Source organism: Galeopterus variegatus, unplaced genomic scaffold, assembly GCF_000696425.1.
Source record: "Galeopterus variegatus unplaced genomic scaffold, G_variegatus-3.0.2 Scaffold7187, whole genome shotgun sequence".
NCBI classification, from domain to species: domain Eukaryota; kingdom Metazoa; phylum Chordata; class Mammalia; order Dermoptera; family Cynocephalidae; genus Galeopterus; species Galeopterus variegatus.
The window spans coordinates 71,229-87,520 of NW_007733298.1; the positions used below are offsets into that span (position 1 = coordinate 71,229).

The 16,292-nt window shown below is 40.0% G+C and overlaps 1 protein-coding gene across 1 annotated transcript in view; it reads left to right on the plus strand.

The window, feature by feature from the left end:
- Nucleotides 1-255: 255 nt before the first annotated feature.
- LOC103607157 (MOB kinase activator 1B-like) overlaps nucleotides 256-16,292 on the plus strand; it is a gene marked incomplete at its 3' end in the record, with an annotated part of 36,145 nt that continues 20,108 nt past the window's right edge. The window contains exon 1 of the mRNA XM_008591693.1: nucleotides 256-465. Within this exon, the coding sequence (XP_008589915.1) occupies nucleotides 452-465 (14 nt within the window). The remainder of the gene's footprint in view (nucleotides 466-16,292) is intronic.

The following is a 16,292-nucleotide window of genomic DNA, read 5'->3' on the forward strand; positions in this document are numbered from 1 at the left end:
GGCCCCACGCATACGCCGGGCACGGTCCCGGCCACAAAGGTGACCCCCGGCCGTAGGCGGAGGGGCAGCAGGGGAGGGCAGCCGTTCTCGCGAGAGCTCCGAGGTGGGGGCGACAGGTGCTGGAGAGGAGGGCGCAGGGGAGCAGGGACAGCAGCGAGGCGGCCGCGGCCGCTGCTCTCCGTCGAGCTGGCGGGGGCCCTTTCTCCGCCTCCCTTTCCTTCCCCTCCCATTGAGTGATTCAAGCCGTGCGCTTCCCACTTCCGCCCCCTCCGCCAGCCATTGGAACTAGCGAAGCCGGACTAGTTGGGGCCGCTGGACAGCCGACGCTCCCCTCCTCGTCCTCCGCCTCCTCGCCGCTTCTTCCTCTCGCCTCTCCTCTTCTCTCCTCCCCAGGCCGCCGCCGCCCCCAGGCCTCGCGACCGCCGAGCCCGCAGCCCACGCCGCGGCCGACATGAGCTTCTTGTTGTGAGTAGCCAGGCCCCGCGCGCGTCGGCTTTGTTTGGACGCGGCCTGGGCCGCGGGCCCCCGCCTGCCGCCGGCGTCTGGTCTGCCGGACCGAGCCCCGCGCTACCCGGCCGGGCGTTCCCACCGAGTAGGGTTCCAGGAACTGCCCCGAGCGCTCGCGCTGCCTGACCGCCGCCTCCCCGGCCGGCTTCGAGCATGCATGGAGTCCTCCAGCCCTAAGGAGGCTCTTTCCCTCGATGCACCCCGGCATCTGTGTCCTGATTTCTCCATCACCCCAGCCTCTGCCTTCGCTCTTACCCCCGTGCTTGTTTGTCTGCGAGCTCTTCATAGATACCTCCCACTCTCCCGCATGACCCGTATCCAACGTGTGCCCGGTCTCCTGTCGCGTCTCAGCTGCCCCTTGCTCTTTTATGGGTCTCAAGCACGGAAGATAGAGCGTCGGACTTTGCCCCCGTCATCCTGTTAAGGTCAGTAGGGGTTTAAGGGACGCCCCAACCCCTACTGACCTTAACAATCCCAGCATCCTTTTAACTACCCTCTTAGGTCTTCGGGGTGGGAAGTTGGAGTAACAAGTCCTGTGAATGTAACACTGATACAATTCTGCTTGCTGGTTAGGGTCCCCTGGTTGCAGCCTGGAGTCTTGGGGAAAGGGATTTGGAGCAGCCCCCTTCTTCCCCGAGGCGCCCTTCCTTCCAGAGTGCTTCTCTGATGAGTATCGGTTTTATCTTTTTAGACAACCACCACGTAGTGTCTGGGTAGTGTGCCCTGGGTTGATTAGGTCCACTGGGGAGTTGTTTTGTAAATTATAAATACCAACTTTGGCGTCACATTTAGTGCTGGTCATTATTTCACTTACTTATCGTTTATTCCAGACGAGTTTGGGGCGAGGTGGAAAAAAGGAAGAAAGACGGGAAATCCAAATGGGGGTATGGATCAGCGCACAAGCCTCAGGTCCTCCCAAAACAGGCGTTCCGCCTTGAGGAATAACTCTTTTGAAGGCTTCGTTTTGATTCTCCCATGTTTAGTCAGTGTTTAGAAAGCTAATTAAAACTCAGAGGTTGAAACCCACCCCATACATTCCTTTACTGTTGTGAAGAAATAGCATTTAAAGATTATTTTCTGTTCCGGTTTCTCTTCTTTCTCCACTTCCCATAATTTTTGGTCATCACATTGGCGTCTGAATCCTGAGAATATAATTAACTCTTATTTTCACATGCTCATACCCACAATATTATTTCTTTTTAGGATGTTTAAGCAAAACTGAGCGATCACAGAAGGCTACCTGCCAGGCAGACTTTGCTAATAACTTGTATTTCTGATATGCACAAGGGGCCTGGCTTGTGTCAACCTGCCTTACGTGTTTGAGCTTGCTAACTCCATTCTTAGGCTCTTCCTCGAAGTTGATTCTGAGTTTGTTAGATTGAGGCAGTGATAGATGAGAGGGGGGTGACTTTAAAATAGACTTTATTCTATTTTATTTTCATTCTAATCAACATATCCAGGCATCTCAGCTTGAAGTTTCTCATCTTGAGTGTAATTTTACATTGCTGATGTTTGATTGTCTTCAAGAAATTGCAAAGCTGTATTTAATTTGGTTTTTTTGTTGTTCTTTTTTTGGCAGCTGACCAGTTTGGGGATCTGAACCCTTCACCTTGGTGTTATCAGCACCATATTCTAAGTGAACTAACTGGCCAGCCCCAAAAGCTGTATTTGAAATAGCAATGTAGATGTCCATGACTGCTGCTGATGGGCTTGTGTCTCTTGGAACTCACAAACTAAATTGGTTGAAGCAGGGAAGAGCCATATTTGTCTGAAACTAGGGAATGGAGAAGATCCTAGCAATATTTTCTGAATACCAATACAATAATGTCCTATTTTTATATGTTTCGGTATTTAATAGATTCAGAAATGTGATGGATTAGTTCATGTCTCCTGAAGGATGTTAGCTACATAAAAAAATCTTGCTGTAACTAATATATGTAGTACCTTAGAGAATTTGCACTATTTGGGGCACAATTTTTCAGTTAGGTCACATGTGCCAGTTAATATATTCTCAATATATTTAGCCCAAGTGATTGACAATAAAAAAAAGCTAATCCAGCAGTTTTAGTTTTAGTCTTTGGCCACCAGTTGTTTAAAATCCAAAGACAAGACCACATAGAAATTATTATTATCAGAAGTGAAAGAACCAAGTTTTTTTTATTTCATCTTTGTTATTTGCTATAGTGTCCTGAATATAATTTCTGTACTAAGAGGTGGACAGAGAAAGAAAGAGTTACAATTTAGGAATTAAATACAAATATTTTCCTCTAGTTCTTGGAAGCTTACTGGGAAGGCTACTACTATAAGTGGATGGGGCAGAGGAAATAAGGGCAATGCGAGATAGGGTTATGAAGGTGATGACTCATGACTCTTGAGGGCTGTAAGACAGAAGGAAAGAATTACTGACTTAAAAAAATAATTAAGTGTGCCAGGCACTGGTATAGACACTGGGTATCATTTATGACAAAACAGCAAAAACTTCCTGCATCAGTGGAGCTTATGTTCTGGTAAGCGGCCATAAACACTAAACACCAATAAATTATATAGGATGGTAGATGGTAATAAATGCCATGGAACAAAGTGAGCAGAGAAAGAGGTTTTTGCATAGGGAGTTGATTAGGTAGATGAGAGTAATCCCCAGAAGGTCCCCAGATCATCTGCAGGAATGATACCTTTGTGTAGCTTTTGTACAAATGCTCAGGATAAATTTGCACTGCATATGTGGGTCTTCCTGGGACAGAGCTTTGGTTATGCTACAGATTGGCCTCTGGGTGTTTTCAGATTAAGTTAAACTCTCATGGTGGATGCAGATACTTCACAGGAACCTAATTTAATTTTGTAGACTCAAATCTTCAAACACATCCTCAGCACCTGCTGTGTGCCAGGCTTCGTGCAAGATGTGGGACTCCAGAGATGACAGACAGTATATAAATAGTCATCTGTAATGCATGCAGTACAACCATGGGGGCCCAGAGTATATGGAGCAATTTTTTCTATTTAGGCTACAGGAAGGTTTCATGAAAGAAGTAGGTGATGTTTAATGGAAGGTGAACAAGAGCTCTTAAGAGGGCAAGGGGGAAATGGGAGATTTCAGTCAAAGGAAACATCATTGATGCATGAAATTGCCTGTGAATTGTTCATTTTTAGGTTTGTGCAAGAGGCTGTAGAATTTTGGAGCTAGGTGGGACCTATCAGTACCTCTTTTGCTAAAGAGACAGTACCACCACCTTCAGGTTGCTGGCCTAATTATTGGCCTGAGTAGAATTGGAACTCAAGTCTCTTGACTTAGAGGTTTTCCTTTCCTGACATTTTATACATATAAGATGCAGGGAAATTTAGGATAAAAGTGAGTTCTTAGTAACGATTTAAAAAGTATAGTGAGTGTTCTCTAAGTTTCTAGCATTTTTAAATTGCAAGTTTCTTCTGATGGAATTCCATCAAAACAATTGACTTGGAAAAGACAAAGGCATAATTTCCTAATGTAAGGCTACTTGGTTGGAACAGTGTTAAAACAAATACAGTTAACTTAAGTGGAAGTTTGTAGGAAAGGTGGTTTAGGGATGTGAATGAATATAAACTAGGTCTGTTTCTGTTTAAGAAGAAACAGACGAGTTGGGAAAGGAAGGAAGAATGGAGGGAAATCTCTATTGAGCACTGTGCTAGATACCTTCCGTTTGGTTTTCATAAGAATAGCAACTTAGGAAAGGAGACCCAAGATTTTAGCTGTGTTTTTATATGTCTGCTATATGTCTGTCTCTGTTTCTCTATCTCGCTCCCTGACTCTATCCCTTTCCCTTTCCCTTTCTCTCTCTCTCTCTCTCTCTCTCCTACCCACCCATCCCCACCCACCCCCAACCTAGCATCTTTGTTTTCTGGCAAATGATTTAACTGATTTTAGTGCTTCAGCATCCTTACATGTAAATGAAGTTAATAATAATAATAATAATAATAGCTCTCTTGAGTGCCTTAAATAATTAACTTAATTCAGTAACTAGCAGGAAACCCATTTTATAGATGAGGTTACAGAATTTGCTCAGAGAGGTTACAGAATTTGCTCAAAAATCATTTAGCCAGTAAGTGGTGTAGCTGGAATTTGAGTCTTCGAAGTCTAGATCTGGAGATTCTGCCTTACTGTAACTGTTGAAAACACATATACACAAGTGCGTGTATGTATGTGTGTGTACGTATGTATTTTTAGGGCGATATTCAAGTAGGCTTTGTTTTTAAGAGAACTCTTGTGTTACCAGGTATTGTTATCTCATACCCCTGGAACCCTTTTCTAAGATTTGCCAAGAATACAATAGTGGAAGAGAAAATTGAAACTTTTAAATTAAAATAATACTGCAACATTATTTTTAACTTTCATTTTTGTGTAAAAATAATACATGTGTTGGAGAAATCATAATACTGGCAAGAAAAGGAAGAAAATAAAAATCACTCATAATCACTCCTTCAGTGATAACTATCGCTTGTATTTTGAGATATAACTTCCGAATCTTTTCCATCACATTTTTGTTTGTATATATTTAAAAATATACAATGGATCCCTACCTTTCCACTTGTAAATTTTTTATGCCAATAAGTATATTTATGCAACATCATTTTGAATGGCTTTTGACCAAGTATTATCTTCCAGTTTTGTTATCTGACAACCTGATTTAATTAATATGTTATGCTTTTTTCTTGGAGGGAGGAGAGGGATTGGAAGTAAGTATGGTCATCTCTTCATAGTAATTTTGGGATTTGCAAATAGTTGGCTGGCCTTAGTTTACTTTTCTCCTCTGATATAGGATTGCTTTTGTTTTACGTACCTTAGTAAAAGTAATCACCATTTTTTTTTCCTAAGTGTAGTTGCAGAGTTTTTGTACTTTTTGTGTTGCTGTTATATGAAAGCACATGGAATACTTCTCTTTAATTATATATTTAATAGGAAGGTATTGAGGCAAAATAGCTAAGTGTTACTTCTTGAAAAATCTGAAAAAATGGTATCTGCTAGTAATATCAAACTAAGTCCTATAGAGAACTTTTTAAAAAACTCTTTTTCTTCCCACATTTCCATTTTTGTTTTATATTAACTAACTTAAGGCCATCATTTACAACACATTTAACTAAGTATAAGTGTAGCTGTGAAATCTGCTTATTTGCAGAAGTGATTTTTAAGTGTTATTTTGAAACATCTTACAACTTTCAGAAAAGTTGCAAAGAACAACGCAAAGAACCTCCATGCATTTTTTATCCAGAGACCCAATTGAGTTTCATCTGTTACTTCAACAGTGTTATCCTTAGCAAAAGGATTCAGTCATGAATCATGAATTGCACCCAGTTATGTGTCTGCAGCATTTTTCACACTGAAATAGTTCCTCAGTCTTTCCTTGATTTTCATGACCTTTATATTTTTGAGGGTTACAGGCCAGTTATTTTGTAGAATGTTTCTCTGTTTGAGTTTGTCTGATGTTTCTTTGTGCATTTGGGTTATGCATTTGGGATAGGAATATCACAGAAGTGATGTTTGTTTTTCTTACTGCATCTTACCAAATGCACGTGGTGGCTATATGGCTATTAACTTTGATTCTAACTTAGGATATTCCACTGTAAAGTTATTTTATCTTTTCTCTCTCTCTCTCTCTTTTTTTTTTTTTAAAGATGACCGGTAAGGGGATCTTAACTCTTGACTTGGCATTGTCAGCACCACGCTCTCCCTAGTGAGCTAACCGGCCACTCCTATTTAGGGATCCGAACCCTTGGCCTTGGTGTTGCTATCAGCACCACACTCACCCAAGTGAGCCACGGGACGGCCTTTTTTTTTTTTTCCTCTTTGTAATTAATAATTTGTGGGGAGATATTTTGGTACTGTGTAACTATCCCATTTGTCATTCCATTTTCACCCACTAATTTTAGTTTAGCATCCATTGATTGCCAGAGTTCTGTCATTGCTTCTAAATTTATTAATTGGCAGCTTTATTCTAAGGAAGCACTTAATCTCATTTATTCATTTATTTTATTTTATTGTTATTTTTTTTTTCCTTTTAGTGGCCAGGACTATTGGCTGCCATGTTTATTTTTTTCTATCAGTGTGTGCTATGGTCTGAATGTTTGTGTCCCTCTGAAATTCATGTGTTGAAACCTAATCACCAAGATGATGGATTTAGGGCCTTTGGGAGGTCATTAGGTCATGAGAGTAGAGCCCTCATGAATAAGATTAGTGCCCTTTTAAGAGAAGTCTGAAGGAGCTTGTTAGCCCTTTTGCTCTTCTGTCATGTGAGGTGAGGACACATAGAAGGCACCGTCTGTAAGGAACAGGCCCTCACCAGACAACAAATCTGCCAATGCCTTGATCTTTGACTGCCCAGCCTCCAAAACTGTGAGTAATACATTTTTGTTTATAAATTACCCATTCTAAGGTATTTTGGTATAGCAGCCCAAACTGACTAAGACAGTGTGGATATACAGATTCCTATGTTATTCAATGAGTCATAATATATAACTGCCATTATTTATTTTGGTGTTCAAATTGTCCCAGTTTTGGCCAGTGGGAACCCTATTCACACTGGCTTCTGTGTCCTTTTGACTTCTTCCTATCTCATTTTAATTTTTTTTTTTTTTTTTTTTTAGTGGCTGACCAGTAAGAGGATGCAAACCCTTGACCTTGGTGTTATTAGCACCATAGTCTAACCGAGTGAGCTAACCAGCCAGCTCTGACTTATTTATTCCCGTCTCTCTCTGAGCACTTCCTTATTCTCTGGCATAAGATGTTCTAGGTTTATCTTTTTTTTTTTTTTTTAACTTTTTGTCTTTTTTCGTGCCCGGCAACGGATTGCAACCCTCAGTGTCGCGCCCGTACTGGACCGGGACCGGCTACGGGATCGCAGCCCTCGGTGTTGCTCCTGCACCTCGCTCAGCCAGTGAGCGGCCGGTCTGTATGTGGGATCCGAACCCTCGGCGGGAGCGCCGCTGTGCTTCCCAAGCGGTGCACGGTAGCAGTGCGCCACCGGGCCGGCCCCTAGGTTTATCTTATACTTTCTCTGTCCCAGCCCTGGAATTGGCCATTTCTCTGAGGACCTTGGTTCTTTTCAGTGGAGAATGATATTTAGAAACCAAAATCTAGGTGATAGATATGCTCATTACTACAGATGTATTGCTGCTCCCAGGCCCTGTCATTGAACAGTGCTAGAAAATACATATCCTCACACATTTACATCCATATATTTTTTTCCATATCTACCTGTCTCTATATATTAAGTGAATTCACACCACTACCTTTAATTCCAAGCCAATAGCACAGGATTCATTCTAGCCTTCTCTCTTTCCATATTTTTCACTTCCTCCTTTGTCAGTGAGAAGCCTGACTCCCATAATCCTCTGATACATATTTAGTCAGTACCCTGTACATAGCCATTCTCTTGACCCTGCCTGGCCACCCTTCTTGTGGCCTGGGCCCCAGCTGTTGTCCACCCACCATTACTGCTCAGCTCTTCTCTTTGGGGGCATGTGTGGACTCCTGCTGTAGTCACATTAAGGATGAAAGCAGTTAGATTCCATTGTGTATGGTATGTGTGTGACAGTAATATATTTTTTTCCTATGAATCCTGTGTTTAGGACCAGCATTCCATAAATGTTGGGAGGATTATAGATATTGAATGTAAAAGCTGTAGCTCAATAAATTGTAGTTGTGTGCAACAGTGATATCTAGTTCATTATTGGTATCTGAACAGTGTGGTGATTGCTAGTGGGTGTTATTTTTAATAAACATATTCACCATCTCTGATTACTTTAATCATAGCCAATTTTTGTAGATTTATTATGATATATATCAGTACTACTTTGATTTTCTGAGATTAGAACTTAAAAGCAGGAGTTTGAAGGTAAGCAAACATTATTTAGATAATAGTCCAAGTACCTCATAGCCAAGTAGCCTTATTGTTATTATTTGTAATGGAAAAGTTGAATTTCCTTTTCTTTTTTTTTTTTTTTTTTTCTTTTTGTCTTTTTTCGTGACCGACAACGGATCGCAACCCTCAGTGTCGCGCCCATACTGGACCAGGACCGGCAACAGGATCACAACCCTCGGTGTTGCACCCGCACCTCGCTCAGCCAGTGAGCGGCCAGTCTGTATGTGGGATCCGAACCCTCGGCGGGAGCACTGCCACGCTCCCAAGCAGCGCACTGTAGCAGTGCGCCACCGGGCCAGCCCCCTTTTCTTTTTTGCTACACTTTTTTATCTTTCTGCCTGAGTTCTTTTGTTGTTTTCAAATTCAGATTTGATGAGAATAGTTCAGTGACTGTAGTATTGGATATTAGAATATTTTTTGCGTGTCTTCCTTTGTAAAAATAGGTAACAGTATAACTTAACGTAAATTAAGAAGTCAGTGTGAATGAAGAATAATTAAGGAGAAACAGTATGGGGAAAGTATTTTAAGGAAACTTTTCTGGTATCCGGGTGTTTCAGATTATGTTCCAGACAGATGAGTAGCATCTCTTTAGAGAATGCACTTTTTTGCTAGAGACCTGTTGCACTAGATTTAACTATTGAAATAGCTCTTGGTTTAAAAACTCCCTGTGGTTATAGGTTTTGCTCTCATTCTACTAGTCCTTCCCTACACGCTGCAAAATATTCAGTTGGCTTTCTTATTTTCAACTCTTAGAAATGGTACTTTTGAATCAATGAACAATAAACCGATTACACAGCATTATTTTGAGGTCTGATGCTATTTGAGGTCTCTGTTATTGTGTAGGACTCCCAAGGAGGTCTTATCAGTCATACGGTTTAACCCTTTAATCAGTCCTTTGTCAACCTTATCCATTTTTCATTTGGAAAATGGCAAGCCACCAAGAACTGAAATCTTTAATATTTATTTGTTTGTTTGTTTGTTGGTGGCTGGCCAGTACAAGGATCCAAACCCTTGACTTTGGTGTTGTAATCCCATCCTCTAGCCAACTGAGCTAATTGGCCAGCCCTGAAATTTTTTTTTTTTTTAAATCATATTTCTAGTTATAGTTAGAACCAAACTGTGCCAAAAAGTACTATTCTAAATGGATAGACATTTGGGAACCAAAACATGCCTCAGTTGAGCTCTATTGGTTTTAGCTTTCTCTAAAGTGGGAGTATGTTTGTAAGGTGTTGCAGTTGTATTCTCCAGTGATAACTATACTTACTAGAGATATCCTTACCTTTTACATCATTCAACATTTAGAAAAAAAAAAAAAAAAACACCGTTTTATATGGCAGAAGAAAAACTGCTCTTGCTTGGCCCTCCAGTGACAGAAGGTACCCCCCGGACTGAGGGGATCAATATTTCTATGTAACTACAACCCTGGAGAAGTCTGCTTTAGACCCTGAAATTGTGGAGCTTGGGCACCACCTAGGAGCATGTTAGAAATGCAAGATTTCGGGCCGGCCCGGTGGCGCACTGGATAGTGCGCCGCTTGGGAAGTGTGGCGGCGCTCCCGCCCGAGGGTTCGGATCCCACATACGGACCGGTTCCCGCTCACTGGCTGAGCGAGGCGTGGGAGCAGCACCGAGGGTTGCGATCCCGTTGCCGGTCCCCGGTCCGGTACGGGGGCAACACTGAGGGTTGCGATCCGTTGCCGGACACGGAAAAAAGACAAAAAAAAAAAAAAAGAAAAAGAAATGCAAGATTTCAGGTTTCAGTCTTTGGATTCGAACACATTTTAATAAGATCCCTAGGTGAAAGCACCTTCAAAATCTGAGAAGCTTAAGACAATAATAAATGGGTGGATGCCTATATATTGATTTAAATGAATTAAAATAAGGTAAAGAAGAAAAATCCTTGAGAATTATTATAACACTACTTCTGTACTTGAAAGATTCTTTGAAACCCCTTGTTGGGGTTTCAGTATAGGTCCCCTTATTGTCTTTGCACACTTGTAATTATTTAAATTATTGTTTAAGGTCTTTTTTCCCTTCTGGACTGTAAGTTTCATGAAGGTTTGTTCACTTTATTTCCCAACATGTTAGTACATTGCTTGGCAAATACGTTTCCATAATTAAAAAAAACCCAAAAAAACTAACTACAGGTTGTCATGTAGAGACAGTGACCTGTGAGTGAGGAGACTGGGTTTCAGAGTCTTTGGTCTGTCACAAGCCATGTGACCTTGGAGCAGATGACTTAATTAGCCTCTGTTTCCTCTGTCTACTGGGGGGATAGGAATGCTTATTTCATTGGGGTAGTGTGAGAATTGAATGACAGAATGTATATAGAAGCTTTATATAAACCAGAGAGTCCTGTATAAACACTGTCATCCTTGCTCATGATATTTCGAAGCTCATCATATAAACTCTTTCCTCGTTCCAAATTTTGTTTAGCTATATTACAAATGCAAGGTATTATTGCATAATATAATAAACTTTTATTGGACACCTCCCATGTGTAAAGCAAAGTGTTAGGTGCTGGTGCTGGGAGGAAAAAGGTGAGGATTCAGAAATAAATAAAATGTAGTCTCTACCCTCAAGAATCTTAAAATTGGAGACCAGCATGTTACATGGATGTGCTCCTTAATACTATAGTTGGTTTTTTTTTTGTCTGTTTTGTGACCGGTAAGGGGATCGCAACCCCTGGCTTGGTGTCGTCCGCACCGCGCTCAGCCAGCGAGCGCACCGGCCTTCCCTATATAGGATCCGAACCGGTGGCGGGAGCGCCACTGCGCCGCAGAGTGCCCCACAGGGGTGGCCCTACTGTAGTTGTTTTTAACTCGTTAGTTTCAAGTCCACTGGCTGATGATGGTTGAGGATCCTTGATGTTGCATTGAGTATACAAACTTCTTTGGGTGTAGGTGTGAAATAGTTGCAGTCAATATATAACTTGTAACAGTTATAAAATGTGTGTAGTATGTTCACTTACTCAAAGGCAGAGGCCAATTCAAGGGCCTGCCCTGCTTGTTCTCAGCACTGCCACCACTGCTGTTCCCCTCTAGCATCATGGGTTTTAATATGGAAAGGAAGTGCCTGGAATCTTTGGCTCACCCCATTCCTGCAGTTTACTTGGGTTTTTTCAGGTAGAGATTAGAATGGGCTAGAAATGGTTGGCAAAACTTCCAGGCATAGAGGGCCTCGGTGAAGTGGTGTTTGCTCACCACTCTAGCCTGGTCCGTGCCTTCCCTCCCTGACAGTGCTCAGCCATTTTATTTGCATTTCATTCAACTTGCATTTCTCACATGGCTCTCTACCTTTGTAAATGCTGTTCCTGCTGTTTTGGCTGGACAGCTCTTCTCCTCACCCTCATTCCTTTAGCTCTGGAGCCAACTCTTTTCCTCTTTTTTCTTTTCAACTCTTCTTCCAAATTCATTAGGTATCATTTCATGCCTTTCATAGTCCTTATCATAGCCCTTTAAAAAAAGATACTGTACTCCCCATTGCAGTGTGTGTAACCTCTTTGAAGATGGGGCAGTTTCAAAAACTGTTTTTAATCTCTACCACGTAACATAGTCCATGGTATATATTACATACTCAGTAACAAAATTTTTTTTTAACAAATCAGTGACATTTTCAAGTATTTTCATGGTGGGGGGTGGGGGGTGTGAGTGATATCCCCTTGTTCTCTAATGTTTTCGTTTCTAAAGATTTTAGGGAAAATATACAAGGTGGCTACTGTGCACAGAATGGTTCAGAACACCTATTTATTGGATGTTTATTGCACGGTTTTGTGGAGACCCTTGTAGAGGCCTTCTTTCAAGGATTGGTATATGCTGGTCACATTGTGCCCTGTACTTTGTGTTCCCAGTGACAGTGAATGAGAGTGCTCATTTCCCTGCATCCCCACCACCATTGCACCAATAAGAAAAACAATCATGAAAGGTTCTTGGTGTTTTGGACTTCTTATATATTAATGCACGTAAACAAATTAATAGATTCGTCCAAAGAATTTTTGGCACCTGTATTTCTTTTTGGGCTTTTTTTTTTTTTTTTTGGCAGCTGGCCAGTATGGGTATCCGAACCTGTTACCTCGGTGTTGTAAGGCTGTGCTCTAACCAACTGAGCTAACCGTCCAGCCCCCCTGTATTTCTAATGGCATAATTAGGATACTTGCATCATTTGACATCAACCATTTTCCTCTTATTTTAAAAGAGGAAAATATCTTTTTTTTTTTTTCCTTTTTGTCTTTTTTTGTGACCAGTAATGGGATCGCAACCCTCGGTGTCACGCCCGCACTGCGACCGGCAACGGGATCGCAACCCTTGATGTCGCGCCCACACCACGCTCAACCAGTGAGCGGACCGGTCTCTATATGGGATCCGAACCCTCGGCGGGAGCACCACCGTGCTCCTAAGCGCCGCACTCAACCGAGTGTGCCACCGGGCCGGCCTGGAAAATATCTTTTATGTTAAAATTTGGAATGGAGCTCTTTAATAAATGAACAGTCATGTGAAAAATAATGGTAAAATTTAAAAATCCTTTGTCTATAAATGTGTTTTACAGTTACAGAATGAAGTTTTAAAATATTAATAACTTACTAGGAAAATACTGCTTTTGTCTAAGATTAGCATGTATTATAATTTGTAAAGGCGGATTTTACAAAGCGAACTATTTAATTCAAATTGGATTTCATATCTCTTAGTTAACTTTCTGATAACTGCTGCAGATAATATAATGTAAATAATAAACATGTTTGGGAGGCAGATGGCATACTTGGAGCTGTAAAAATGATGTATAGATTCTGGGGGTAGATTTAAAGTTGTTTTTCACCTATTACTCCTAACACAATTATTGCTTTTCTCATGGAGTCTTTTTCCTTTTTTTTTTTTTTTTTTTACTTTTCTTTTGGTGGCTGGCCAGTAAGGGATCTGAACCTTTGACCTTGATTTCAATTAGTTCAAAAAGAAACTGGGGGAAGAGGGGAGGATTTTTGCATTTAGTTTTATATATTTTTTTCTTTTTTTCCTCTTTGATGGTTTTTGCTTATGTTATCTTTTTTTAGGTGAATGGCCAGAGTTGAAACCCATTCCAGGTACTGGGGAGCATTGCTGATTCGCAGATAATGTGAAATGTCAGTTTTGTAGTTGTCTGTATTAGGATTAAGGGGCTTTATTTTATTTTATTTTTTAATCATTCTTTTCCTGGGGTTTTTTACATGGCCCTTTCTCTACCTTCTGTCCCAGGTTTGACTGCATCTGTGTATTATTTTCATGGTGGGGCTTTCCTGGCATCACACTGATAACCACTAGCTGTTCTTGTTAGCCTTTCTTTAGAGAATTGTGACTGTCCTGTGCTTGGGTACCATAAGCTCACACTTAAACCATGGGTGATTTGAAAGATGGAAACTCTTGCTTCCTAAACAGAAAGGGGAGAGTGAAATGATCCTGAATGAAAGAAATGTTTTGCCTGAAAAATGTTTTGCCTCAATTCCTCTACAGAAGAATTCAAGTATTGTTAGGATTTGCAGTTGTCCTCAAAATGAATGTGTCTAGAACCTATGTAGGCCCCTGTAAAGTAAGGCTCAAAGAAGTAGAACTTAGAATTTAAATAGTGGTAGTACAGAATTTATGTAACTGTGCAACATCATTTGTACTTTTTGTGCCTCTTTTTCTAATTCATAAAAGAACAGTTTTTATTTGACAGCATTCAGTCTTTCTTCCTAAAGGTGTTTGAGAAGATTTATGGTGACTTGTGGAATTGGTAGGAATGAGATCAAGCCTCTGGATAAAAAGTTTGCCTTTAGTGATTTTTTAGATTTTAGGTATTATCTACTTTATATGGCAAAAAAAAATCTTGATTTTTGCTGTTGGGTAACCCAGATTATAATCGCTGATCTGTCTAGTACTAGTTATGTGACTCCAGGTAAGCTACTTAATCGTTCTGATTGCAAAGAATAGAGATTGCAAGGAAGAGAAATGAGTGATTTTCCAAGACCACACCTTGCCAGTTATATAAACAAATTCTAATGGGACTAATCTTGATTACCAGGAATTTCAAGTGTTTATTATTTTAGTTGTATTTTGTTACATTAGATGATTTTCTACTCTTTTTGCAGTTGTTCATTAAAAATTTACTATATGTAGATATAACTCAGCTTATATCTGTAGAATGGACCTCTAGCTACCGAGGGTAAAGAGATGGTACAGATATATTTAACTGATATCAATTATTGAGCACTGACTGTGTACCAGGTGGTGTTGTATATTTCTGTATATATATCATGTAATTTTCAGAACATCTGTGTGGTAGGTGATGTGATCCTTCTTCTTTGCAGTCAGAACGATTATGTAGCTTGTCTAGAGTCACATAAATAGTACTTAGATCAGTGATTATAATTTAGGTTACCCAGCTGCCAAAATCAAGGCTTTTTGCCACATGAAGTATATAGTACCTGAGTTAAATAATAGCAACAAATGGATTTTATTAATCTTTGTGCCAGGCATTGTACTACTGTTTTACTTTCTGGTTTCTGATCCTTGAAACAATTCTGCAGCATCATGCTCTCTGTTTTGTAGATGAGGCAAATACTCATAAGGCTTCACAGCTAAAAAATAAGTCAAGGTCTCTCACTAAATAGTGAAGCTTCAGTGTGTTTTCAGGGCCATAGAACTCTATTCAGCAGTCGTGTTTTTCCAACACCCCTTGCTGCATGCTGCTTTTACAAATTTTAACCACTGAGACCATATACTAGTTGGTATTTTTTTTATTTTATCTTTATCGTGAAACTAGACTAATAAATGCTTAAATATCTGTCAGAAGAATGGATAATTTGATATTAATCCTATAGTAAGAATTTTGTTTCTAAGTTTTTAAAGCTCTTGATTAGAATGTTTTAATAATTGTCTATAAAGCAGTACATTTTATAATTTAATTAATTGTTATTTATAATCAGTCTTTGTCGATATTACAGAATTTTCAGGTTATGCTTCAGAAGTATGCTTTAGTAAATCTCATTTAAATGTTTAAATGTCTTTGACCCTAATTATTCATTGGTTAAAATTTATCTCCACGTCAGGACTGACCCCTATCTTATTTAAAAACAACCACCCCCCCCCCCAAAAAAAAACCAAAAAGCAAAAACTTGGTCAGTTGTATTTGAAATTAGATTTATACAAGAAAATGATTTAGAACTTTTGTATTTATGTTGCCAGTATCTTCTGTGTAATTAAAGTAGGATTGCCATTTAGGGAAGCTATTTCCCTATCAGTTTCTATTTATTTTTTAATTTATTAATTAATTTATTTTTTAAATTTTATTTTGTCGATATACAATATGGTTAGTTATTGTGGCCCATTACCGAAACCTCCCTCCCTCCTCCCTCACCCCCCTCCCACCCAACAATGTTCTTTCTTTATGCTTGTCATGTCAACTTCAAGGAATTGTAATTGTTGTGTCTTCTTCCCCGCCCCTGTTTTTTTTTTTTGTGTGTGTGTGTGAGTGAATTTATTTATTTTTACCTCCCACCAATAAGTGAGAACATGTGGTATTTCTCTTTCTGTGCCTGACTTGTTTCATTTAATATAATTCTCTCTAGGTCTATCCATGTCGTTGAAAATGGCAGTATTTCATTCTTTTTTATAGCTGAGTAGTATTCCATTGTGTAGATATNAGCTTTATTTTTTTTTCTCAGGGTTGCTTTGGCTATGCGTGGTCTTTTGTTATTCCATACAAATGTCTGGATAGTTCTTTCCATTTCTGAGAAAAATGTCATTGGAATTTTGATGGGGATTGCATTGATTTTGTATATCACTTTGGGTAGAATGGACATTTTCACTATGTTGATTCTTTCAATCAAAGAGCATGGGATATCTTTCCATCTTCTTGTGTCCTCTCTAATTTCTCTCAGCAGTGGTTT